Source organism: Entelurus aequoreus, linkage group LG07, assembly GCF_033978785.1.
Source record: "Entelurus aequoreus isolate RoL-2023_Sb linkage group LG07, RoL_Eaeq_v1.1, whole genome shotgun sequence".
Classification (NCBI taxonomy): Eukaryota; Metazoa; Chordata; class Actinopteri; order Syngnathiformes; family Syngnathidae; genus Entelurus; species Entelurus aequoreus.
Window position 1 is genome coordinate 37,482,572 of NC_084737.1, and position 27,127 is coordinate 37,509,698.

At 38.6% G+C, this 27,127-nt stretch overlaps 1 protein-coding gene across 5 annotated transcripts in view; it reads right to left on the reverse strand.

Annotated features, from left to right (window-relative positions):
• Positions 1-27,127, reverse strand: part of jph2 (junctophilin 2) — a 57,043-nt gene that overhangs the window by 11,366 nt on the left and 18,550 nt on the right. For all 5 annotated transcript variants that reach the window (XM_062053476.1, XM_062053474.1, XM_062053473.1 and 2 more), the window contains 2 exons: positions 863-981; positions 1-255 (listed from right to left, as the gene is read on the reverse strand). The exon at positions 1-255 is cut by the window's left edge and continues 617 nt beyond it. In XM_062053476.1, the coding sequence (XP_061909460.1) occupies positions 1-255; positions 863-981 (374 nt within the window). The remainder of the gene's footprint in view (positions 256-862; positions 982-27,127) is intronic.

Genomic DNA, 27,127 nt, shown 5'->3' on the forward strand with positions numbered 1-27,127 from the left:
TGGCTCTGTCGTCATTCCAACTGCCAGGATTTAGAAGGTTAGTTTCGTCCTTGATGACAATGCCTGGACTCGGGGAGGGGGTTCGTCCTGGGGAGGAGTCAGGCATTAAGCGGTCTAGTTCGTTAATAAGAGGGCTTTCGGGTGGTGTAGGCACAGGCTCCTCCTCAGCCAACAGTGGCTCGTGCACGGCGGGATCTGTGTTCTCACTTCCCTCTGCGACCTCCTGCATCGCTTTCTTTTTCAGGTACTCTGGACCTTTGAATCAGCATGTTAGACAACCTCATTAGTGTAAGATGGATTGCACTATACAATTACATCTGACTATATCGGATCTAAAAAAAATAAAAAAAAAATAAAAATAGATATATATATATATACACCGGTACTGTACTTTCAATTTCTGTTATTTTTTTAATGTATTTTTTAAACATTATTTTCCCTCGCTCACTGTGTCAAACAGATGCTGTAGTTACAGTGTAAGAAAAGACTAAGACTAATATTAATTAAACAAAAAAAGACTTGCAAAGCTGTTGGATCGCTGTATTTGCGTACGTTGCCAGACTAGCAATGAAACTGATATAATCCCTAAGACCAAAACGATGTTCCATTTTTAGACATTCAAATGTGATGACCTCGGCAGCGAGCCACAGCCAAGGATCCAATGGGTCAAACTGCAGTACAGAGAAACACTATGGAATTGTTAAGAAGTTTATTTTTCAATTGCAAAAGACACATGAACTGTTACATATTCTCCATTTACATGCCTTCTCTATGCATTTTATTAATGACATATGGTAGGATAACTACAATTGTTACCAGCTGCAAAATAGCATAAATGAACTTGATAATATTGTCTACTGACCTGGCTGGTAGAAGGAAGGTGAGAGCTCTTTGGCCACCAGTCTGGCAATGCTGGATTCACTGTTGGAGGCTTGAGCGGCCTGGTCGGCTCCTTCTGACTTGGCCTTGGCATGGGTGGACCTGAAGGTGACAAATGCAGCACAAACCATCTGTAAATGTGGACATTACCCCTGTGAGAGAAAGATATTTAACATTGCAGAGCACGGCGACAACATACAAAAAGTAAGGACTTAACATGAAAAACATGTTAATTCAAGAGAGACTTAGATGGAAGTTTAAAGGCCTACTAAAACCCACTACTACCGACCACGCAGTCTGATTGCAACATTGCAACACATGCCAATACGGCCGGGTTAACTTATAAGGTGCAATTTTAAATTTCCTGCTAAACTTCCGGTTGAAAACGTCTATGTATGATGACGTATGCGCGTGACATCAGTAGTTAAACGGAAGTATTGGTACACCATTGAATCCAATACAAAAAAGCTCTGTTTTCATCTCAAAATTCCACAGTATTCTGGACATCTGTGTCGGTGAATCTTTTGCAATTTGTTTAATGAACAATGAAGACTGCAAAGAAGAAAGTTGTAGGTGGGATCGGTGTATTAGCGGCTGGCTGTAGCAACACAACCAGGAGGACTTTGACTTGGATAGCAGACGAGCTATCCGACGCTAGCCGCCGACCGCACGGATGATCGGGTGAAGTCCTTTGTCCTTCCGTCGATCGCTGGAACGCAGGTGAGCACGGGTGTTGATTAGCAGATGAGGGCTGGCTGGCGTAGGTGGAGCGCTAATGTTTTTATCATAGCTCTGTGAGGTCCCGTTGCTAAGTTAGCTTCAATGGCGTCGTTAGCAACAGCATTGTTAACCTTCGCCAGGCTGGAAAGCATTAACCGTGTATTTACATGTCCCTGGTTTAATAGTATTGTTGATTTTCTGTCTATCCTTCCAATCAGTGGTTTATTTCTTTTGTTTCTATCTGCATTTAAGCACGATGCTATCACGTTATCTCCGTAGCTAAAGAGCTTCGCCGATGTATTGTCGTGGAGATAAAAGTCACTGTGAATGTCCATTTCGCGTTCTCGACTCTCATTTTCAAGAGGATATAGTATCCGAGGTGGTTTAAAATACAAATCCGTGATCCACAATAGAAAAAGGAGAAAGTGTGGAATCCAATAAACCCTTGTACCTAAGTTACGGTCAGAGCGAAAAAAGATACGTCCTGCACTGCACTCTAGTCCTTCACTCTGACATTCCTCATCCACAAATCTTTCATCCTCGCTCAAATTAATGGGGTAATCGTCGCTTTCTCGGTCCGAATCGCTCTCGCTGCATCGTAAACAATGGAGAAATGTGAGGAGCCCTTCAGCCTGTGACGTCACGCTACTTCCGGTACAGGCAAGGCTTTTTTTTATCAGCGATCAAAAGTTGCGAACTTTATCGTCGATGTTCTCTACTAAATCCTTTCAGCAAAAATATGGCAATATCGTGAAATGATCAAGTATGACATAAACCAGGGGTCGGCAACCCGCGGCTCCTTGACCACTCTGATGCGGCTCAGCTACATACATGCCGACCCCCCCGATTTTCCCAGGAGATTTATGGATCTCAATGTCTCTCATAGATTACTCCCAGGGAAAAAATAATCCTATTTACACTCTAATTGCTAAATAAAGGGCATGCCCTAATTGCACTGCAGTAATTGTCCTCTATAGCATTTGCGTACAGCGTGCCAGTCCAGCCACATGTTGCATGTTGTTATTACTTGCACACACAGGAGACAGCAAAGCATACTTACTCATCAGCCACACAGCTTACACTGACGGTAGCCGTATCAAACAACTTTAACATTGTTACGTTACAAATATGCGCCACACTGTGAACCCACACCAAAAAAAGAATGAAAAACACATTTCTGGAGAACATCCCACCGTAACACAACATAAACACAACACAACCATTACCCAGAATCCCATGCAGCCCTAACTCTTCCGGTCTACATTATACACCCCGCTACCACCAAATCCCCCCACACATCAACCCCTCCCCTCCCTCTCCGTGCGTTGGTTGAGCGGAAGAGTTAGGGCTGCATGGGATTCTGGGTATTGGTACCGTCAGTGTAAGATGTGTGGCTGCTGAGTTAGTACGCCTTGCTGTTACTTACGTGAGCAAGCTGAAATTGCATTCTACGTGTGGTCGAGCAGGTACGCTGTTAGGGCAGACTGTAGAGGGTGCCAAAAGCAGTGTCATCACGCTCTGATACTCGGGAGTCTCCCGGGAAAAATGAGAGGGTTGGCAAGCATGATGCTATCAAGCGCCATTCATTCAAAACTCGCGGGCTGCACTAACATCAAATTTCCACATTAAAGTGCGTGCCGGTGCGTGTGTCGGAGACCCCTGGTTAACATAGCACAAAGCATTTAAGCTTTGTATGCGGTGTTTTTCATTTTAAATTTAAAATTTTTTTTTGTGGCTCCCATTACTTTCTTTAATTTGTGAAACTTGCCAAAATGGCTCTTCGAGTGGTAAAGGTTGCCGACCCCTGACATAGCACAAAGCATTTAAGCTTTGTATGCAGTGTTTTTCATTTTAAAAAATTTTTTGTGGCTCCCATTACTTTCTTTAATTTGTGAAACTTGCCAAAATGGCTCTTCGAGTGGTAAAGGTTGCCGACCCCTGACATATACTATTTGATATAATGGATCTGCTATCCCAGTTTAAATAAAAAAAATTCATTTCAGTAGGCCTTTAATAAACGGAGTAGTAAAAGTCACCTATTATGCAACAATTCTTTTTTTAAATATAATAACAGTAATGTTTTTTTGCAACTTCAAACGGCCATCTGTGTGTCTGCAAAATTGATCTGTTTGAGTGTGCTTATTATTTTAAATTTCTTATTATTATAAACCAACTATGTTAAATATTTCAAGTCAGTTAAGATTAGGGCTGCAGCTACCTATTATTTTAGTAATCCAGCAATCTATTGATTAGTTTATTTAATTAACCAAGTAATCGTATAAAACACACTTTATTGCCTAAATGTGTATTTTTGAGTAAATAGTTGAAATGATGCTTGCCATAACCATCATTCTTTTTTGTAACAAATGTACATCATCAACATTGAACTTGTACTTTTAACCTGTGTGCATGAATAAAAATAAAAATATCTCTGCAATTTGCCGCCACACAAATCACGCTACCAACACACCACCACTCTCATGTGCGCTCCATTGCAGTGGTTGCGTGAATAATATGTCTGCGTATTTTTTTTTTAATATTGATTTTTATTACTAACACTCATTAAACGATTAATCATAGCAACAGAATACAAATTAAAAATATTTTTTCTAATTAAATCAATCACTTAAATAGTCGTTGCAGCACTAATTAAGATTTAAAAAAGGTTGTAACTGTTTTCATACATTGAAATTTACAAGTTTTGAACATTTCATTGAACCTTATTTTCTGGACTACATAAGCCGCAACCACAAAATTATAAGCCGCAGATATATACGTTGTGAAATGAGTTATTTGTACAGAAATATTTTTTAAATGTTTATTTACACACCTTAATTGTTTCCAAATGGTGCCTGTTACACGGCAGTAAAACTGATTTTTCAAACAAAACAGAAGTCATTGTCATGGACCCCCTAGCTGCGGAAGCTAGCTCTCTAATCAGCTAAACAGACTCAATAACTCCACAATGACATCTTGGTAAATTTACTTAGGAATTTGTGAAACTGAAACACTACAAAAAGAGCAGACACTTGTAAACATGTTAACATATTAGCTAATGCTAACGATGCTAGCTTAATTACATTACCTCTAGCACGTACAAAAATTCATGAAAACACCACTATCAAACATGTGACGGTTTAGTAAGTATGAATTGATTTAGTTATAGTGTAAAACTTAACAAACGTTGCTTGGAGTGATGAATGAAGAATTCTTAGTAGAAAATCTATGGATGACTAGAAGACGAAACGGCACTTGTACTTCTGGTTGAAGGCACTAAGCGGAAGGAAATACTGTAAACGTTCAACCCTGCAGCACCTGCAGTGAGCAGACTTGTCCACGAAATGACACCATAGCACAAACAATAACACACCTCTTCAGTGTCTCTCTGTGTTTTATAAAAAAAACTGTTTGTTGAATACAAAACATTATGGCCGTTAGCGAAGAAAAATCCATAAATTAGCCGTACTGTTTTGTAAGTCGTAAGGTTCAAAGTGCAGGAAAAAAAAATAGCACTTACAGTCTGGAAAATACAGTGTATGTTTTGTGTTTTCATCACAGCTTAAATCTTAAGTCATTAAAAAAATAGGGAATTCACTGCATTATATGTTGCCATTAAAGTTACTGGTAACTTTCCTAATGCTAAAGTTAGATCAGCCTTCTGTATGCTATATCTATACTTGTTTTTAAGCCATCAGTTTTTGTTAAATAGTTAAAGCCGCTGACGCAAGCTCTGAGAAGTTTTCAGTTTTACATTTTGTTACCTTACTGTGCTGAAAATGAACTGAACGGTGACCTTAAAACCGAGGTACTTTCCAAACTGTGATTACGGTGCAGACATGGGGTGGCCAAATTTGCCTTACTGAGTCATTTCGTTTGACCTGCCAAATGTTGGCTTACCAAAGTTAATATATATTCATACTAACCTCAGTTAAAATGTCTGTGTTTGAGTTATAGAGTCACACCCCTACTGTACTTCTTACCATATTTATCATATATATAACAAATATGACAGCAAGACATTAAATTAGGTTGAAAACAAAAACAACAGAAATATGCTTATTTTTGTTCTGTAACCAGTGTTTCGGTAGGAAGTATTACAGTACATCATTCATACACGGGAATTAAACATGGTATACATGACTATCATTTCTGGCATTAGATCTGTGTATGTATTTACACTTAACACACATATGAATGCTGAAATTTAAGGTGTTTGATGATTTGTTACTTATACTTGACTGTAATTAATCTGTGGCACTTGACAAACTGTAACCTCACACTGAACTGAAAATAGCCGCCAGGGCCGTGAGCGACTCGGTGGGTTCCTACTTGGACACTCATAAGGTGACCTGTTAAATGAAAACGTTCCACCTGTCCACATGTAGTCAGCAAGTCTTCCCCATCTGCACCTACTGTGGATTAGTTGCTGTGTGTAAGAATCATTTCAAAATCGTCCCATAACAAGAATCTTTTTTCATGTACATTATTTGAGTAAATGCACTGCCGAAGTTTCTTGCTTCTGAAGTAGGTCAAAAGCTAATATTGAACACAAGCAGATGCAATTTTATTTGTTTCACATTTTTTCAGGTTTCAATTTCAAGCTTAGCAACACTTGAAGATTTTTACTGTCTACATTGTGGATCAACTGCATTTGGCCCGTGATTTCCTTCCAACTGAAGATTGTGTTTAATAGCTGACAGAATGGCATCCAGTGTGCTACGCTGTTACCTTGCCAATTAATGTAGGCTAAGAAGGGGTCGCAACAGATGGCCTCCCCTGCAGCATTCACCTCCATGTGGACGTAGGTTTATTACTATTCTTACTCTCACATTAATGCTTCATCAATAGCAACATAGTCATGGCTGTGATATAATAATGTACTATGATAAGGTACTCTGCTTACCGGTACACCTTTTGCTAAACATTTGTATTCCTTCCTATGTATTCCTATAGAATTTATAGATCTGCTTAGGGCTGTACGAGTTTGAGAAAAAAACCTAATTGTGATTTTTTTACTTCCAAAATTGTGCTTCAATTTGTAATTTTTATATTTTATACATAAAAATGCTTAAAACTGCGAAAATAACGAGTGAAGGACGAAATGTTACTTTTAGACTATAAATCAACATATTCTTGTCTCAAGTTGCCACACATTAGAATAGTCCTTCTCAAATAGTACAGAGGGCCCCCCTGGGGCGTGCAATGCGATGACAAAGGGGTCGGGGGTCGGGGGGTGGGGACCTCGAGGAACATGCTTTTTTTGGCGTACCAGAACATGATGAATCATATGTAGCACTTGGCTTCACTGTAACCACGGTGGGAGACGAGGAAAGACCGGTGTGTAGTTCCCTTTAATGTTAACAAATATTATCCAGAGGTATAGTTACAACAATTTTATGACAATTTTATGGAGAGTGTGGGGGGGGGCGCAAAATCTTTTCTTCTTCCTAGGGGGGGCGTAACAGAAAATAAATGAGATGTAATATGCAATAATTTACTTTCAAAAATATTTGGTTTTATGCAGACATATTTGTCTACATCATGCTCTTAAACTGAAGAAATCGATACAAAACTATACAGTGTCAATAAAGTAATGTAATCATAATATATAATAATAATAATAATGCAAGTAACCATTTAAAAGGATATGAACTTGTATTAATCATTACTGTAAAATTGTTAACGATTGTAATGTAATTGAAAGGTAAATAACTTTATTTTCCTAAATGAATAAACAACAAAAACACAAAATGGACCCTCATTTCTGTAAGCAAAACTTTAACTTAATTAAATATTGAACATCTTAAAGTTGGAAAAACTAAGTCGGAATTTGTCTTTTTGTCTATTACCATCACGTGATCACGGCATTCTCGCTCGTTCGTCCGTGTTGATGGGTTAATATTGCCCAAGCTGAACTACGGGACATTTGGCTTTGTAATCGTATTTTTTCCTCCCAATTTCTGTTACTTTGCAGCGAGTAGGGAGGCGATCTGTATGTACTTCCTGTGTGTGTTTGTAAAGATGGCACCCCGCTCTTCGACCACCAAGACAAAGATTGTGAATGACTGAAAATAGGGCTCACTGTGTTCAGTTAAAGGCCTACTGAAATGAATTTTTAAAATTTAAACGGGGATAGCAGATCCATTCTATGTGTCGTACTTGATCATTTCGCGATATTGCCATATTTTTGCTGAAAGGATTTAGTAGAGAACATCGACGATAAATTTCGCAACTTTTGGTCGCTGATAAAAAAAGCCTTGCCTGTACCGGAAGTAGCGTGACGTCACAGGTTGAAAGGCTCCTCACATTTCCCCATTGTTTACACCAGCAGCGAGAGCGATTCGGACCGAGAAAGCGACGATTACCCCATTAATTTGAGCCAGGATGAAAGATTCGTGGATGAGGAACGTGAGAGTAAAGGACTACAGTGCAGTGCAGGACGCATCTTTTTTCGCTCGGACCGTAACTTAGGTACAAGCTGGCTCATTGGATTCCACACTCTCTCCTTTTTCTATTGTGGATCACGGATTTGTATTTTAAACCACCTCGGATACTATATCCTCTTGAAAATGAGAGTCGAGAACGCGAAATGGACATTCACAGTGACTTTTATCTCCACGACAATACATCGGCGAAGCACTTTAGCTACGGAGCTAACGTGATAGCATCGGGCTTAACTGCAGATAGAAACAAAATAAATAAACCCCTGACTGGAAGGATAGACAGAAAATCAACAATACTATTAAACCATGGACATGTAACTACACGGTTAATGCCTTCCAGCCTGGCGAAGCTTAACAATGCTGTTGCTAACGACGCCATTGAAGCTAACTTAGCAACGGGACCTCACAGAGCTATGCTAAAAACATTAGCTATCCACCTACGCCAGCCAGCCCTCATCTGCTCATCAACACCCGTGCTCACCTGCGTTCCAGCGATCGATGGAGCGACGAAGGGCTTCACCCGATCATCCGTGCGGTCGGCGGCTAGCGTCGGATAGCGCGTCTGCTATCCAAGTCAAAGTCCTCCTGGTTGTGTTGCTGCAGCCAGCCGCTAATACACCGATCCCACCTACAACTTTCTTATTTGCAGTCTTCATTGCTCATTAAACAAATTGCAAAAGATTCACCAACACAAATGTCCAGAATACTGTGGAATTTTGCGATGAAAACCGAGCTTTTTGTATTGGATACAATGTGTCCGAATACTTCCGTTTCAACGATTGACGTCACGCGCATACGTCATCATACATAGACGTTTTCAACCGGAAGTTTAGCAGGAAATTTCAAATTGCACTTTATAAGTTAACCCGACCGTATTGGCATGTGTTGCAATGTTAAGATTTCATCATTGTTTTATAAACTATCAGACTGCGTAGTCGGTAGTAGTGGGTTTCAGTAGGCCTTTAATTGTAATGTTGAATAAACGCGCTCAGTTGCTGAGAGCGATGCAGAGTGAGACGTCTTTCTCTGTTTGAAGCGCGAGACGAACAAACACAAAACTCAAACAATTCCGATTGGTGAACATGTTTGTCACTCAATTGCCGGTGACGGCGGAGAAAAACAAACAAAACCCTCCACCTTTTGCGATTTTGTTATCACACTAATTAAAATTTTGATGTCGATTCGATGTCAATTAATCGTGCAGTCCTGGATCTGCTGCTTGTGTGTATGACTTATCTTTCTTTCCGTCTGCAGCAAAGTCTTTCCAAACCCATTCACAAAGACAACATGGTCACCGTCAAATCTTCTAAATTCTAACTGGCAAGATTGTCCTGGAACTATTAACACGTGTGAACACCATACTTGATTAGTGCAAACCAACACATGTGCTGTAGCAGCAGCCACCATGGGAGCACATGCAGTTGTTTAAGGCATTGTCAAGACAAACATGCAGCTCTTAAATAGACTTCTAACTCGCAGGAGGCGTTGTATTGTCACACATCAACAACTGGCTCCTCCAGGAATTAAACAGCAAATGGCAGAGTCTTTCAACTACATGCCACATTTAAACTTCATGACTGACTCCAGGAATTGTGGGTGCTTTGGTAATTACTGTAAATTCTGTAATTATTGTCAGGGCTTTTATTTACTTGTACTGCAAAGAAGAGGGTTTGCTAATTGAAATCAATATGCAGTTCCCAATGAAATGTGATTAAAACTTTGATTACCCCTGAATACATACAGTACAACAAACATATCTTTAATCGCATTTGTGACACTTTTTAATAAAATGTTTACATACTTTGTGGACACTCTGTGTAACCGCTTAATTCTATTACCCATGGCACCGTAATCTCTCGTAGTTTTTGCGTTTTTCTTTTGTTTTTTGCATTGAACAAAGAGAGCAATGTCTACCAAGTAAAATTATTTGTGTGTTAAACATACTTGGCTAATAAATCTGATTTTGATTCTTTAATAATTTTTTGAGGTGTATGAAAAAGTGGATCATATGGACATTTATCAGTGCCTCCAGGATGTTGCGATCATGCCAATTCACAAAAATTTAAAGGGAAACTGCACTTTTTTGGGAATTTTGCCTATCATTCACAATCATTGATATGATGATGCATTTTAACTTGTAAATAAACTTAAATAAAAGTCTGCTCACAGCAGAGCCAATGTAAGCTTATTTCTTCCCCTCATAAAACCCAATAAAATAAAAAATAAAAAACGCCACCAATACTTAATTTACTCTTCGTGACTCAAATATTAACCAAGTATTAGTGATAGTGTTATTATAAGCTCTAACACAGACAAACTATTTATAGCGGCGCCGTGATCACAAGCTTGTGTGCCAGTAAGTAAGTAAGGTGCTTCCTCGCTTCCTTTGCTCGTGAAAGTTTATTCGAGATCATAAATCATGCCTCTCACCTGGATAGTAGAACAACAAAGACATATTCTGACAAGTTGGTACACTTTGACAGCCAATTTAGATAAGAAAATACGTTTGGTTTCACCCCCCTTTTCTTTGTGATTATGAGTAATTTTTCATTTAAACGGCAAAATAAGATTCTGTCAGTCGGCACCCCAGTGACAGCAGACGTTGTATGGTAAGTGATGTTGTATTGTGTTTGTTGGCTCTCATAAAGTCTGCAGTGAGTAATAATCAGTGATAGAAGTTGAAAAAAAAAGCGAATGTTGTGATGCGTTTTTTAAATTAATTTGCAGCGTATGCTTAAAATGATCAAAATATGAAATGTTATTATAAATGTGCCTGTAACTACAATACTTACATCATGTACAGCAGTGGTCCCCAACCACCCACCGGGCCGCGGGCCGGTACCGGCCCGTGGATCGATTGGTACCGAGCCGCACAAGAAAAAAATAAAAAATAAATAAAAATAAAAAATATATATATATATATATATTTACATATATATACATATATATATTTATATATATATATATATATATATATATATATATATATATATATATATATATATATATATATATATATATATATATATATATATATATATATATATATATATATATATATATATATATATATATATATATATATATATATATATATAAAATTAATATAAAAACACAAGGTACACTTACAATTAGTGCACCAACCCAAAAAACCTCCCTCCCCCATTTACACTCATTCACACTCATTCGCACAAAAGGGTTGTTTCTTTCTGTTATTAATATTTCTGGTTCCTACATTATATATTTATATAGATCAATACAGTCTGCAGGGATACAGTCCGTAAACACACATGATTGTATTTTTTTATGACAAAAAGAAACAACAACCATACACCCCTCCCGTAGGCTCCTCAAAATACGCAAATATGAAATTTTATTATAAATGTGCCTGTAACTACAATACATATATACTTACATCATGTATATAAAACCTTAATGGAGGTGTTTGAATGTTTTTAAGGGCTTTCATGGGAAGAATAGAGCGACTCCCGTAGGCTCCATGGTAAGCGGACTATTGCATTTTTAAAAAATACATCCGTCGCCATGTCTTTCATAACGATATCCCAAATATTTTAAAAAAATGCAGTTCCCCTTTAACCAATCATCAAAAATTATGCGCATCTTCGTCCAATCTACAGACTTTCCTCGCACCTTTTGGTCAATCATTGACATGTTTGTAAATCAAATTTGTCCCAAAAAATTTACAAAGATTCATTCATTCACTCATTTATTACTCATCTTTCACTTATTTTCCAACAAAAATCCCCACTATAGATCGCAGTTGCGTGCAACGTGTTAATATATATTAATGAAAGTTTACGATCAACAATGCACAAATGTGTATGAGAATGTGTGCAAATTGTGGACTACAGCACAGACAGCAGACAATAGGGCAGCCTTTGGTGATGATGTCATTTCTATAGTTGTGTTCTTTAAGATTTCTTGTTCAATATTATTGTTTACTCGTTTTAGTAGGGATGTACAGATCGGTCAGCCACCGATTGTGTCCGACTATTTTTGTGAAAAAGTACATGATCGCCATTGCCGATTGATGCCTTTTAATGGCAATCACAAAGGCTGTTCCTCTCTGGCTGACACTGTTTTTATTTTTAATCCCCCAACTAACAAGCAGCTAGCAGCTAATTATGTGTCTCCATGCACAGTGTGGAGCCGCTTTCCTAAATAAATAATAATCATCTCCATCACGGCAAATAAACATAATTTCTTGGTATCTAACAGCAAGTGTTATTAACAGGTACCATTATCACTGGAGGACGAGGCTAAACATGTTACACACCAAGAGCTGACCGTGAAGCTATCTTTAAACAACAGAAGAAATAGGTTCCTAGTGAAGTTTAAGAAGTGTAGATGAAAGCACGTTACAGCAGAGAGTTAACATATATTAACAGGGGATTAACGAGTAGATTAATAAGAGACTAGAGAGAAGATAATATAACAATTGTTGGTGTGTCAACATTGTAAGAGGAGGGTGGTGTTGAGATTTAAAAGGCTTTTTGGGATTCCGAATTATATTCATACTCAGTTAAGCTTAGCTTAGAATGTATTTCAATGTTGCTTATATATCGATAATGCCTATTGAATATTCATGAAAACCTAGGTTAGTATATGTAACGAGTATAAGAAATACTTTGATTATTTGAGTGAAATTCCTGCTAAAATATGTATATTGTTTTGTTATGCAATGAGAGGTCCAATTGCGCCATCTGCTGGTACCTGAAAAGTCTGTAGATATGACCGCAAACCGGAAGCTATTAGTAGACTTCCTGTTCTCTGCTAATGGTAAGACACGTTTTGATATTGCTCTGCAAAATATTATAAATTACACTAAAGCTAACGTGAGATTTATTGTAAGATACACAGTTATTTAATAGCAGTTGAAATGCTATGTTGTGGAATTTTCGTTTTGAATTGGTTGTTGCTCACGTCAGATGTCCTACTATTTTGCACTGAAGTCGATATTATTTTCCCCCTGTAGACATCGAAAGCAGCAGAGGTGCTAACCACATATTGTGTGTATGTGCTCTCTGATCACTCATTGCAGGTAATAATTGTTGCACTATGTGCGTTTGACGTGTCAAGACGTTCATATTTAAATTTGTATTGTTCGCCATTTTAACATGGGAACAACGTGGTCTGTCATATTCGCTAGTCACCATTAGAGGGTGCTAAAAGTCCATTTAATTATTTGTGTCATGTCTTGTATTGTATTTTGTATTTTTCTATGCTCTATTTCATAAATATATAAAAAAGGATGATGTTGGTTAAAAATCAAGTTAAAAATATGTTGTATTGAATTAATTGTAATACAATTAAAGATAAAAGCAAGTTAAAACCACTATACGATCACACACAAAAAAAAGAACACTGTTAAAAACCATTGTATTAAGTTACATCTGTAATTGCATTTCATGTAATTGTAAAAATATGGAAATGTTATGTACTTGAGTAGACTTCCTGTTCTCTGCTAATGACATCGAAAGCAGCAGAGGTGCTAACCACAAATTGTGTGTATGTGCGTTCTGATCACTCATTGCAGCTACCAGTAAAGAACCACATCATCCAATCCAGCCTGTGTGTGGGTTCTTGGCGGGACAGGTACACAGCAGTTACATATAGATGGTATTATGCTTATAATTATATGTGAAGTGAATCTCTGATGAAACCTGTTGAGATTTTGCAGAAACTTAGACTAAACCTCAAGACGGGCTGGGATTACCTGCCGTAAAACAATTAAACAAGCTAAAGGGGGTGAACAAGGGGGGTGTAGCAAGGCCAGGACTTTTTGAAGATTAGGAAGAGACTGATTGTCATGGGAATTGTGTTGATGGATAAACACTTAACTCAAAAGAAACAGCAATAAACCAAAAAAAGACCCAGATAAAGTTAACACATACTGGCAACATTAATGTCCTGAATAGGACAGTCTAACCTTGTGAAACTCTCCCAACTTGCTAAAGGAGCTAAGAAATTTTCCCTATTGGGGTTTTTGTCTCTCACACAACCCAACATGCAGGTGCGATGACTGTATTTACAACAACCTAGAGCCTCTCTAAGTATACTATATGTCTTTGTGTTGATGCAAATAAATGTAACTGAATATGGAAAAGAGTGTGACAACTTTCTCCCTCTAATCAAAAAACAACATGTGGCGAGTGGAAAGGTACAGGTTAAAGGAATCCATCACCGAACAGTGGATTGATCCATAAATCGTTGGTGTTGATACCAAGGGTAGTAACCGTATAGGACTGGTACTCGAATAATTAGGTAGATATTTTTAGTTTTTCAAAATCATGTTTACAAACTCTAGGAATAATTCCCTTGAGACACGAAGACTTCGAGGGCAAAACCCAAAGGATTTAAAATAGTAATAGATTGTAGTTTTCACTTTTGTGTAGTTATTGGGTACTATTGACTTTGTTTTGATCAAACAATTTTATGTAATAAAATAAAATAAAGAACCAGATTAAATATTTTGCTGATGTTATTACAATGTTAATAGTACTCACCATAAATAAATAAAAACATGTACAGTTAATACGTGTGATCAGTATTGGTATCAGCCAATCTCCCTCATGAATGATTAGTATCGGAATCGGCAGCATGAAACGCTTCGAACGATGATATCATTCACTAATGCTAGATACAAAGGGTAGTTAGGTCATGTCAAGACAGCTTACCATGAATTGATTTACGTGGACCCCGACTTAAACAAGTTGAAAAACTTATTCGGGTGTTACCATTTAGTGGTCAATTGTACGGAATATGTACTGTACTGTGCAATCTACTAATAAAAGTCGCAATCAATCAATCAAAAAGCTTGAACTTTTTCTCAAATATAGCATATAGCAATGGTTGGAGCTCCCGTAGATGCCATTGTGTTCGATATGTCGTCTTTCTCTAGCTGCCATGTCCGCACACATCACGTTAAGCAACTTGGTCCATCTATTTCCTTCATTGTGGCTGTCTGTATTTTTATGGTAGGTGAAGCGTTTCCAAACAGTCGATTTAGTCATTTTAAACGTAGAGAAACCTTCAGTGGACCAGCTTCCATCACCGATCATACAGCCTGCACAGCTGTGTGCAGGGGAAGGGGTCCTGACATAAAAATGTATGGGTCTTGATACAGCCACTGCACAATCTGAGCAGGGGAAGGAGTCCTGACATAGAAATGTATGGGTCCTGATACAGCCGCTGCACAATCTGAAGGTTTTCTTATTTTCACTTATACCGCGATATACATAAAAAAAGGGTAACCGGCTCATGCCTACTCAAGAGTGCATACATTCCATCAATATGTGAATTTTGATCTCATACGCCTCAACAAAAACAATTCTAAATATTTGTTCAGTACAGTAGCATCGCTAACCCAACAAGGGACTCCTCCCAGTAGCTCCACCCACTCGGCAGATGACTTTATGAATTTCTTTAATAATAAAATCTAACTCATTAGAAAGGAGATTAAAGACAACGCATCCCAGCTACAACTGGGTTCTATTAAGACAGATCTGACTCTATATATGACGGATACTGCCCTCCAAAATGGTCTCTCTCTTTTTGATGAAATGACATTAGTGGAATTGTTAAGGCGTGTAAATGGGATAAAATAAACAACATGTTTACTTGACCCACTTCCTGGGAAACTTATCAAGGAGCTTTTTGTATTATTAGGTCCATCAGTGCTAAATCCCAAAAAATCATCGGGTGCCCCCTCCCCTCCCTGGAAGAACTGTACAACTCCCGCTGCCTGAAGAAGGCAGCCAACATACTCAAGGACCCATCCCACCCCGGCAACAGCCACTTCGATCGGCTGCCTTCCGGCAGACGTTTCAGAACCATGCGAACCCGCACAAATAGACTCAAGAACAGTTTCTACCCCCGGGCCATAACTGCACTAAACGCAGCTGGAATGTAAAAAAAAATTAAAAAATAAAAAATAAAAAACTCCCTCACGTGCAACATGAGGAAGCCACCGGTCAATCACGATCCGGGACTGTGCAATCAGCGATTACACGCCAACTGGACAATATTTATCATATTTATCATACTTGCCAACCTTGAGACCTCCAATATCGGGAGGTGGGGGGGCGTGGTTGGGGAGGGGGCGTGGTTAGGGGCGTGGTTAACAGGAAAGTATATTTACAGCTAGAATTCACCAACTCAAGTATTTCATATATATATATATATATATATATATATATATATATATATATATATATATATATATATATATATATATATATATATATATATATAAAAATACTTGACTTTCAGTGAATTCTAGCTATATATATATATGTGACGGTCCACAACTGTATGTGGCAAAATGCAGCTCCACACTGCTGTCGCTTCAACATATCACTGGCACCAGGTGGATTATGAATTTCTTTTATTACAGTGTCCTGCAAAACAGTGCAAAATGTGAGACTGTGAGTCCACTTGGGTCACGGGATTAACAATTGGAAGGCGTCACAGTTCTGAGCACTTCCCGCAGGTAAAGTACATACCACTTCTCGCCAGCAACAGGCGCTGTTGCAACACTTCATTCATAATTTAATCAAGCATAATGAACGTCTGTTTCTACACCGTTACATATATATATATATATATATATATACAGTGGGGCAAAAAAGTATTTAGTCAGCCACCCATTGATTGTCAATGGGTGGCTGACTAAATACTTTTTTGCCCCACTGTATATATTGATTTTATTATATAAATAAAATAAATACTTGAATTTTAGTGTTCATTTATTTACACATATACACACACACAACACTCATCTACTCATTGTTGTACTTGAAAGTACAATGCTTTGTTAAGGGTTGAATTGTCCATCCTCTTTCTATTCTCTGTCACTATTTTTCTAACCATGCTGAACACCCTCTCTGATGATTCATTGCTGTGTGACACGCACAAAAGTGCTTTCATCAAATGCACGAGAGTGTGGAATCTTCCATCTCTCCCTAGCATGGCCCAAAACCGGTCAATCCTTGCTTCCTGGGGAAGATCTTCCCTGGCAAGCAATTGGTACTCCAGTACTTGTACCCAGAGGCTGGTCAGGTCCAATCGCAGCTGTGGCAGACTTTTTTTGGGGGTTTTTTTTTTTTTACATTGCGGTCTTAGGCCATATTGCATATTGTGTATATTGTGTTGTTTTTGTATATTGTGTGGTTTCTTCTTTTTTTAAATGCAAAGCACCTTAGGGAAGCAACCTAAATTTCGTTGGACCTGTACCTGTACATGCACAATGACAATAAAGATCATTCATTCATTCATTCATTCATTCATTCATTCATTCATTCATTCATAAATATTATAAACTTATCACTTTCCTCTAGCACTGTTCCCCTAGCATTCAAAAAAGCAGTTATTCTTCCTCTGCTCAAAAGACCTAACCTCGATCCTGACCCTGTCCCACCTTCCGTTTATTTCGAAAATCCTCGAAAAAATTGTTGCAGAGCAGCTAAATGAACACTTAGCGTCTAACAATCTCTGTGAATCCTTTCAATCCGGTTTCAGGGCAAATCACTCTACGGAGACAGCCCTTGCAGAAATGACTTATGATCTATTGCTAACGATGGATTCTGATGCGTCGTCTATGTTGCTGCTTCTTGATCTTAGTGCTGCTTTTGATACCGTCGATCATAATATTTTATTACAGCGTATCAAAACATGTGTTGGTATGTCAGACTTAATTGGTTTAACTCTTATCTTACTGACAGGATACAGTGCGTCTCCCATAACAATGTGACCTCGGACTATGTTAAGGTAACGTGTGGAGTTCCCCATGGTTTGGTTCTTGGCCCTGCACTGTTCAGCATCTACATGCTGCCGCTAGGTGACATAATACGCAAATACGGTGTTAGCTTTCACTGTTATGCTGATGACACCCAACTCTACATGCCCCTAAAGCTGACCAACACGCCGGATTGTAGTCAGCTGGAGGCGTGTCTTAATGAAATTAAACAATGGATGTCCGCTAACTTTTTGCAACTCAACACTAAGAAAACGGAAATGCTGATTATCGGTCCTGCTAGACACCGACACCTATTTATTAATACCACCTTAACATTTGACAACCAAACAATTACACAAGGCGACTCGGTAAAGAATCTGGGTATTATCTTCGACCCAACTCTCTCGTTTGAGTCACACATCAAGAAAGTTACTAAAACGGCCTTCTTTCATCTCCGTAATATCGCTAAAATTCGTTCCATTTTGTCCACGAGCGACGCTGAGATCATTATTAATGCGTTTCTTACGTCTCGTCTCGATTACTGTAATGTATTATTTTCGGGTCTCCCTATGTCTAGCATTAAAAGATTACAGTTGGTACAAAATGCAGCTGCTAGACTTTTGACAAGAACAAGAAAGTTTGATCATATTACGCCTATACTGGCTCACCTGCACTGGCTTCCTGTGCACTTAAGATGTGACTTCAAGGTTTTACTACTTACGTATAAAATACTACACAGTCTAGCTCCATCCTATCTTGCTGACTGTATTGTACCATATGTCCCGGCAAGAAATCTGCGTTCAAAGAACTCCGACTTATTAGTGATTCCCAGAGCCCCAAAAAAGTCTGCGGGCTATAGAGCGTTTTCTATTAGGTTCCAGTACTCTGGAATGCCCTCCCGCTAACAGTTAAAGATGCTACCTCAGTAGAAGCATTTAAGTCCCATCTTAAAACTCATTTGTATACTTTTGCCTTAAAATAGACCCCCCTTTTAGACCAGTTGATTTGCCGTTTCTTTTCTTTTCTGCTCTGCCCCCTCTCCCTCATGGGGGGGGGGGGGGGGGGGGGGCACAGGTCCGGTGGCCACGGATGAAGTGCTGGCTGTCCAGAGTCGGGACCCAGGGTGGACCGCTCGCCTGTGCATCGGTTGGGGACATTTCTGCGCTGCTGACCTGTTTCCGCTCGGGATGGTCTCCTGCTGGCCCCACTATGGACTGGACTCTCACTATTATGTTAGATCCACTATGGACTGGACTTTCACAATAGGGGGTGGGGGGGGGGGGGGGGGTACCTAATCTGCGGCCCTCTCCAAGGTTTCTCATTTTCATCCCACTGGGTTGAGTTTTTCCTTGCCCTGATGTGGGATCTGAACCGAGGATGTCGTTGTGGCTTGTGCAGCCCTTTGAGACACTTGTGATTTAGGGCTATATAAATAAACATTGATTGATTGATTGATTGATTTGCAACCAGGGGTGGAAGCAAGCTAGACATGATTACAGCAACATCAAACATGCATTCAAAGCTGCACCCCATCCCCACCTCAGCTCCTCAAAACCATCTCTCTTTGATGCTAATTCCTGAAAACAAGTCCCTGCTGATCAGGAAGCAAGCTACAGTGAAGCAGGTAAGAATCTGGCCGGAGGGAGCAATGGAAGCATTACAAGACTCCTTCGAAAGCACAGACTGGGACATGTTCAAGACAGCCGCCACCGAAAATCATCACACATGTGTGGAGGAGTATGCAGAGTCTGTGACCGCATACATTCAGAAGTGCATGGAGGATATTAGTGTGATCAAGAACATCCCCACATGGGCCAACGAGAAACCCTGGATGAACAGTGAGGTACTGGGGGTGCAGATAACTGACAATATGACCTGGTCCCTACACACTGGAGCTCTTGTGAAAAGAGCTCACCAGCGCATGCACTTTTTGCGTCGGATGAAAAGAGCACCGCTCTGTCCCCCCATTCTCACCACATTCTACAAAGGCACTATAGAGAGCCTACTGACCAACAGCATCTCTGTCTGGACTGGAGCCTGTAGTGCCTCAGACTGGAAGTCTCTCCAGAGAGTGGTGAGGACGGCGGAAAAGATCATCAGGACTCCTCTTCCTCCTATTTGGGAAATTGCAAAAAGCCGCTGCCTGACCAGGGCTCAGAAAATCTGTAAAGACTCCTCCCACCCCCACCAAGAACTGTTTTCATTGCTGGACTCTAGAAAGAGGTTCCGCAGCCTCCGTAGCAGAACCTGGAGGTTCTGTAACAGATTCCCCCCAAAAACGGATTAACTCGCTGGAATATAAAGATAATATAACGTACATCCATAAACGTGGATGCTTATGCAAAAGTGCAATATATTCATCTGTACAGTAATCTATTTATTTATATCTGCACCTTATTGCTCTTTTATCCTGCACTACAACGAGCTAATGCAACGAAATGTCGATCTTATCTGTACTGTAAAGTTCAGATTTGAATGACAATAAAAGGAAGTCTAAGTCTAATTTTATACTCCAACATGCATCAATACACACATGTCTAACAAGACAAATTTCCCATTAAGGTGTATTCAGGAAGAGTTCTCCACCAGGAGCAGTGCTGAATTCAACGTTCTCACGGTTGAAATGAGTGACCGTCAGTAACCCTCCTCCTGGTGCTGTGGTCATAATGGTTGACATTATGCTTTTCTTCTCTAACTCCATACAGCTGTAATTTAACCACATAATGTGGGATGCACTGAATTATTGCGTCTGTTATGGCTCTTGAAAATGACGATGAATTGCAATACATTTTAGACCAAATGGTTTTGCTAGTTGTAATGTACTGTGTGTTTGTATTTTGCCAACATGGTAGTATTATATGATAAAGCAGGTTGTATGTTTTTCTGTCACCTTAGGAAAATGGCATATGGACTTGAACGGAAGATGACAATATAATGTACAGTAATTGGACAAAGATGCACAGAACAGAGAAGATTTTGTATATTTTTTTAGTTTTAAGTGTGTTTTTTCTTGAAACCTCTCCATCATCCAACTATTGATTTCTGGATTTCTTATTGAAAATAGAATAAATAAAGCATATGTTACCTCAATAAACGTAATGCTTTTTAACGTGATACGCACAACTAGAACCTGACACTGCTGAGGATCGAACCCATGCCTGGTGGCATAAATGGGTAATACTGTATGTACACCATTGCGCTACTAGAAGATTGTAATAGTCCTAGCATAAGTCAGTATATTTATACTGATGACGAAGCAGTAAACAGCTTGAATTACGGTAAGTTTGCAATGTGCAACAATGTGCTGTTATTTGATTCTATTGACATTTCAAATAAATATTTATATTCTCTATCCAGATTCCAAACTGACTGCATCTCTCCAAAGCCCGGGGGCCGATATTTACCTTTTTTGACTGATTGTTGATCGGCTGATGAACAGCTGTGCTCTAGTGTTTACATGGCTAAAGATTGTGAAATAATTTTTCAAAAGTGATGCACTCTCAGGTAAACACAATCACATTTCCATATTCCTTGTTACACACATGCAGGACGACATAAGAAGTTAACAGCGAAGAGCTTCAATGAAAGTAGGGGTGATCGATCCAGTATTTCTTAACCATTAACATTGTTGGGCCGCGAGCGCACAAATATATCTGTTTCTCAGCTGTGGTCCGCACGGGCTACAGTGGTACTCAGCTGTAATACACTTTTCCACCACTTGTGGCAGTAATGACAAAACCCAAACAAACAAAAGAAGGCTGGAGAAGTCATAGTGAAGTTTCTTAAGCACAACATGACTAAAGTGGTCAAGCTGTATTTTCATGTGCACCTAAATTTTATTGACAGTTTATTGAAAAAACATATTTATTATTATTTTTTATTATTTAGTTATAATGTATTTATTTTAGTGCAGTGTAATTGTATGAACATTTAATTTTCATCAGTTTTTGAGTCTCCTCTTTTGCAGTACAGTATATTTGATTACCGTATTTTTCGGAGTATAAGTTGCTCTGTAGTATAAGCTACACCGGCCGAAAATGCATAATAAAGAAGGAAAAAAACATATATAAGTCGCACTGGGGTATAAGTCGCATTTTTGGGGGAAATTGATTTGATAAAACCCAACACCAAGAATAGACATTTGAAAGGCAATTTCAAATAAATAAAGAATAGTGAACAACAGGCTGAATAAGTGTACGTTATATGAGGCATAAATAACCAACTGAGAACGTGCCTGGTATGTTAACGTAACATATTATGGTAAGAGTCATTCAAATAACTATAACATATAGAACATGCTATACGTTTACCAAACAATCTGTCACTCCTAATCACTAAATCCCATGAAATCTTATACGTCTAGTCTCTTACGTGAATGAGCTAAATAATATTATTTGATATTTTACGGTAATGTGTTAATAATTTCACACATAAGTCGCTCCAGAGTATAAGTCGCACCCCCGGCCAAACTATGAAAAAAAACTGCGACTTATAGTCCGAAAAATACGGTAGTATGTATTTTGTTATCAGCCTGACCTATGCCTTGACAATAATCTTTGTGATTAACACATGCTTTCATATCATTTGACAAGGTTGTAAACTGTAAGTTGGTTGGATATATTTATTGAATTCAATTAAAATCAAGAGTATAATTACAAATTAAGTGATAATATTTGAGTGGGCCCTGGGCCCCTCTGTAGTGAAAAAGTTGGGCCCTGAGGTCAAACAGGTTAAAAACCTGTGCTTGTAATCTATTGTCAAAGTATCAGATCAATACTGGACTTATGTCTAAGGCCAAAAAATCGGATCAGGATCACAGGCAAATAAAATTGATTGGGATATCCTTAATCTATACACTAACTCAAATGCTAGACGCCAAAAAAAGAGCCTTTGTGACTCCTAACTTGTTTGGAAATGATGCTATTATTATTTATAATGCCAAATAATATACCATCATATATTGTTATTGCAATAGGCTGCAATATAGATTGAAATATGGATTTTAAGCCATATTGCCCAAACCTACTACTGTTTTTATCACATACAAATGTAAAGAGCTTCCTTGTTTGTCATCTGTTTTCTGTCCTGCTGCAGTTGTCCTGCAGCCTGCTGATGGTGAGATATTCTGTCATTCTGGCATGTGCCACTGGATCTGTGTGAAGGGTCCTATTTAACTCTGTGTGTCTCAAAAAGATGGCGAGCAAGTGTGAAGGATTGATTTAGCTTCTATAAAAAGACAACTCCATGCTGCAGAACATAAGTATATGTGTTTGCCAAACTGAATTTCCTATATATTGAGTGTTAATTTCAACTGTCTTATTGAGGTCGATTGAAAGTTTTTTGCAATGTATCTATTTGCCCAAGAGTTATTTTTCCCCCGGATCAACATTCTCAATTCTAACATCCCAAGATAGATACATACCCGAGATGATCCTCACACTTAAGAGCGCTATGTTCAGTTTCTTTACAAAAGTTTGTACCTGCTTCTAAAGTGCAAAGATCAGCAGTATAAGACTAGCTGCACAACTAAAGCTGGGTGGTTTACATTTACTGTATACTCCTTTATCACCCGAGTACTTGCTTATGTGGTGTGTCATATTTATATCCATGGAACCATTTGACACCACAACTGACGCAAGATGGACCTAGTTCCGTGACCTGCAATTGTTAGCAACAGACATAAAGCTTAGAGCGGGTGATGAAATGAGCTGGTGTTGGGTGGAAAATTGTGTGGCTATTTTCAAACGACCGTTTGTTCCAGCAGATCTCCTCACCTACAGTAGGACGAGAAGCAGCTTTAGGTGGCGTGCACTGACTGCAGTTGAGCTTAAGAAAACAGTTTGGGTGTGTATCTGTGACGAGGCAGAGAAACAGAGGGAGGGTGGGGGATAATCAGCTGTTGCATTCCCCTGTGATTGTGATACAGCAGGAGTGCGCCTGTCCATATTTAGTCAGGGCTCCTCCGTGACAACGGACCCCTGAGTGTGCGTCATTTACACTCTGTCTCGACACACAAGACCCCTCCAGACGCCCGTCTGCCATCACATACAACAGAATAATGTCCACACGGTCTGAACATCAGCTAAACGATTCACTAACTGGTCTGTAGAGGCAGAGTCTGGCTGTCCATGCAGCATGCATGTCAGCCATGTATTTTTAACCCCTGTCTCTATTGCCCATAGATCAGATAAAGAGGAAACCTGTCATGTCTCCCCACATATATAACAACATGCCGGTGTAATGGTTAAACAGTTTGTAGTTTTATAGAATAAAAAAACAAGGAGCCTCTTTGACATATGTTCTTTATACTCAGGGATATGCTTATTATTTAAAAAATAAAAACTTTTAGTTTCAAGACAATAAGAATAATTATTGAAGTTTTTTCCGTTTAACTTCATATGTGCTTAAAGCAGGGGTCCTTGTTATTTTAGTCCAAGGGCCATCATTTTTTGTCAGCACTCAACATCACTGTCTAATTTGCACCACTGGCCATTGTGCAAAAACATTAAACATATATTTAAAGTACGGCTGACAAAGTTAACATGTAACTCATGCCAATAATTACAAAAAAAGATTACATTAATCTTGTGAATGTGAGTGTGAATGTCTATCTGTGTTGGCCCTGCGATGAGGTGGCGACTTGTCCAGGGTGTACACCGCCTTCTGTCTGAATGCAGCTGAGATAGGCTCCAGCACCCCCCGCGACCCCGAAAGGGACATGCGGTAGAAAATGGATGGATGAATGTATAAATGCAGATTAATCACGCAATTCATTTTGTCCATATATGCTCTTTTATCTGAACCACAAATGGTTCACTGAAAGGTTAGATTCAGTGATCAGGTCAGTGCAAATATGAGTGAAGAACAGATTCTTACGGGTGTGACCCATTTTAACAACACTTTTAATAATAATACTGTTAGCAAGTTTTGACCAAATAAATGACATGCATTCAAGTAAAACATTTAAAAAATGTTTGTGTATGACAGGGCCGGTTTGAGGCAGGCATATAGGAGGGGGCAGTCAGAAATGTGAAGGGTACGACGTTGCGACATCATGCTGCAGCACTTTTTCTCTGTGCTAATACAGTAGTAACATTGCCTTCTTCATAGAATTTGGTTGTTAGCTACAGTAAAGGACTGATTCACTAAGATCCAAATTCCACACACGAAACAACCTGAGCAATCGATAAAACAGCGTGGACTATTAGTGAGCGTGTTGCGTGTGATTTACTAAGACTGTGTTTACAACTGTAAAGTGGTGCAGACCGACTTATTTAAATGAGGATTTTGAATGTATTTTACGGGGCATCACCACGGATGCCCCGTTTTGCTATGTTTTCAATTATGCAGGAGACATCTACCACTTTTTATGGGCATTTTAGAAGCAGTCATGCAGTACATCTACATTGACACCATTTTTTATTTTCTTAACCGCTGAAGGAGCATGGGAGAGGGGCTGCATTACTGCGCTCACATGTTTCGAGAAGTTTTGGCAACAAATTAATATAAGCATTTTTTTTTAGAACAATATTTTTGGTGGATGTTTTTGATGTCGATATTTATATTTTTGTACACTTTTATTGTTTTTGTGTGTTTCAAAGGTTTTTATGATCGCTTCTCTTTTTTACGATTTTGTTACTTTTTTTTACGGCAACAAAATAAAGGCAGCGTTTTAGCGCGAGGGGCGGGGCTTATAACAAGTTTACCCGGAAGCAGTTTTACTGGACTGTAAAAACACAGTCGAAGAAAAAAGGAGGACCCATGGCATCTAAATCAAGTGTAAAAGTTATGATATATTCGTGTTAATGTAGAATAAGCGGTACAGGAATTGAGAGAAAAGAGTGACTTTAAAATGTAAGTGTAGTTGTATTTATTTATTTAAAACATTTAACACCAGACATGTAAAGCTTGGTGTGAAATGACTAACCAATTTGTGTGGAAATACGAAACTTTGACTATTGTAACGTTGAGCAACCTCCGGCGGTTCTTCCTCTTGTACCCCGGGAGGGAGTCGATTATATCCAGGCTGTGGAGACAACTTCATGCACGGAACTTTTTTCAGCGTTTGGAAGTACAACCTTACATCTGGTCTATCTTTTTCTATTTACATGTTTACACTGAAATGGGTGGACTCATGTCTTATTGTGTGTCTTATTGTATTGTATTGTCAAGTATTATTTTGACTTGTATAAACAATGTGCTGAAATTACCGCTATTGTGATTAAACTCATGTCTTAAATGCAAATAATACAAAATAAGGGAATACATGAAGATATCTTAAATGATATTCCACATAATATCCTCTATAAACTGTATCATAACTAATACATATGAGTAATTGCTTTAAAGGGAAATCATTTGCTTTGTAAAGAGAATGTATGCATAGTAATAAATTCAACATTCAATAAATATCATAAACAAATCCTAATAAACTAAAATTGCTTAAATGAACTGCATATATAAAACCAATTGTGAAAGTAACAAAGTTGACCAGAGTGCTTTATGAAGTAGAGTAATAAAAGGTCACTGTATCATGTTTTCAAATACAAGAGTTCTCTCTGAGCAGGAGATTAATCTGCTGACAGCAACACATACATAAAAAAAACAACTTTTTCTTCATAATTTCATATTTTGAAGCTTTTTTAAATTTAATTTAGACATCCTCGGTCCTCCTTTCTTCTTCTACGGTGTTTCACTTGCGTACCAAGTCCCGTATAACTGCTTCCGAGTAAACTGGGGGAGCTCCACAAACCACGTTAAACCCAGATTCCGATCTAAAAAAGGTATTAACTCATTCTCCTTCTATGCCACATCAATATGGAATACACTCCCAACAGGTGTAAAAGAAAGTGCATCTCTATCCTCCTTCAAAACCGCACTACAAGAACACCTCCAGGCAACTTCAACCCTAGACTAACACCCTCCCCCCTCCACGTCCCACCTCCCCGGATTGTAAATGATCAAATGTAAATAATCAAATGTATACACTTGTTCTTATGCTTTCTGAACTCACTATGTTCACTGCTCGCTGTACATATCCTACAAAGTCAGACCTACTCTGTTTCAATGTTCATTTCTCAGATGATGCAATTGTTGATGACTGAACTGCTGATATCAACCAAACCTATTGTTATTTTTGTTTCGTGATGTGTAATGTCTATTGTTTAAATGTACGGCAGTGAAAATGAATTTCCCCAATGGGGGCCAATAAATCTAAATCTATATTTAACATATTGTGTTGAAGTTTGGGGACATGTTTATAAAACAAACATAGACCCAATAATTAAACTTCAAAAAAGGGTCATTAGAATAATACACAAAGTGTGCT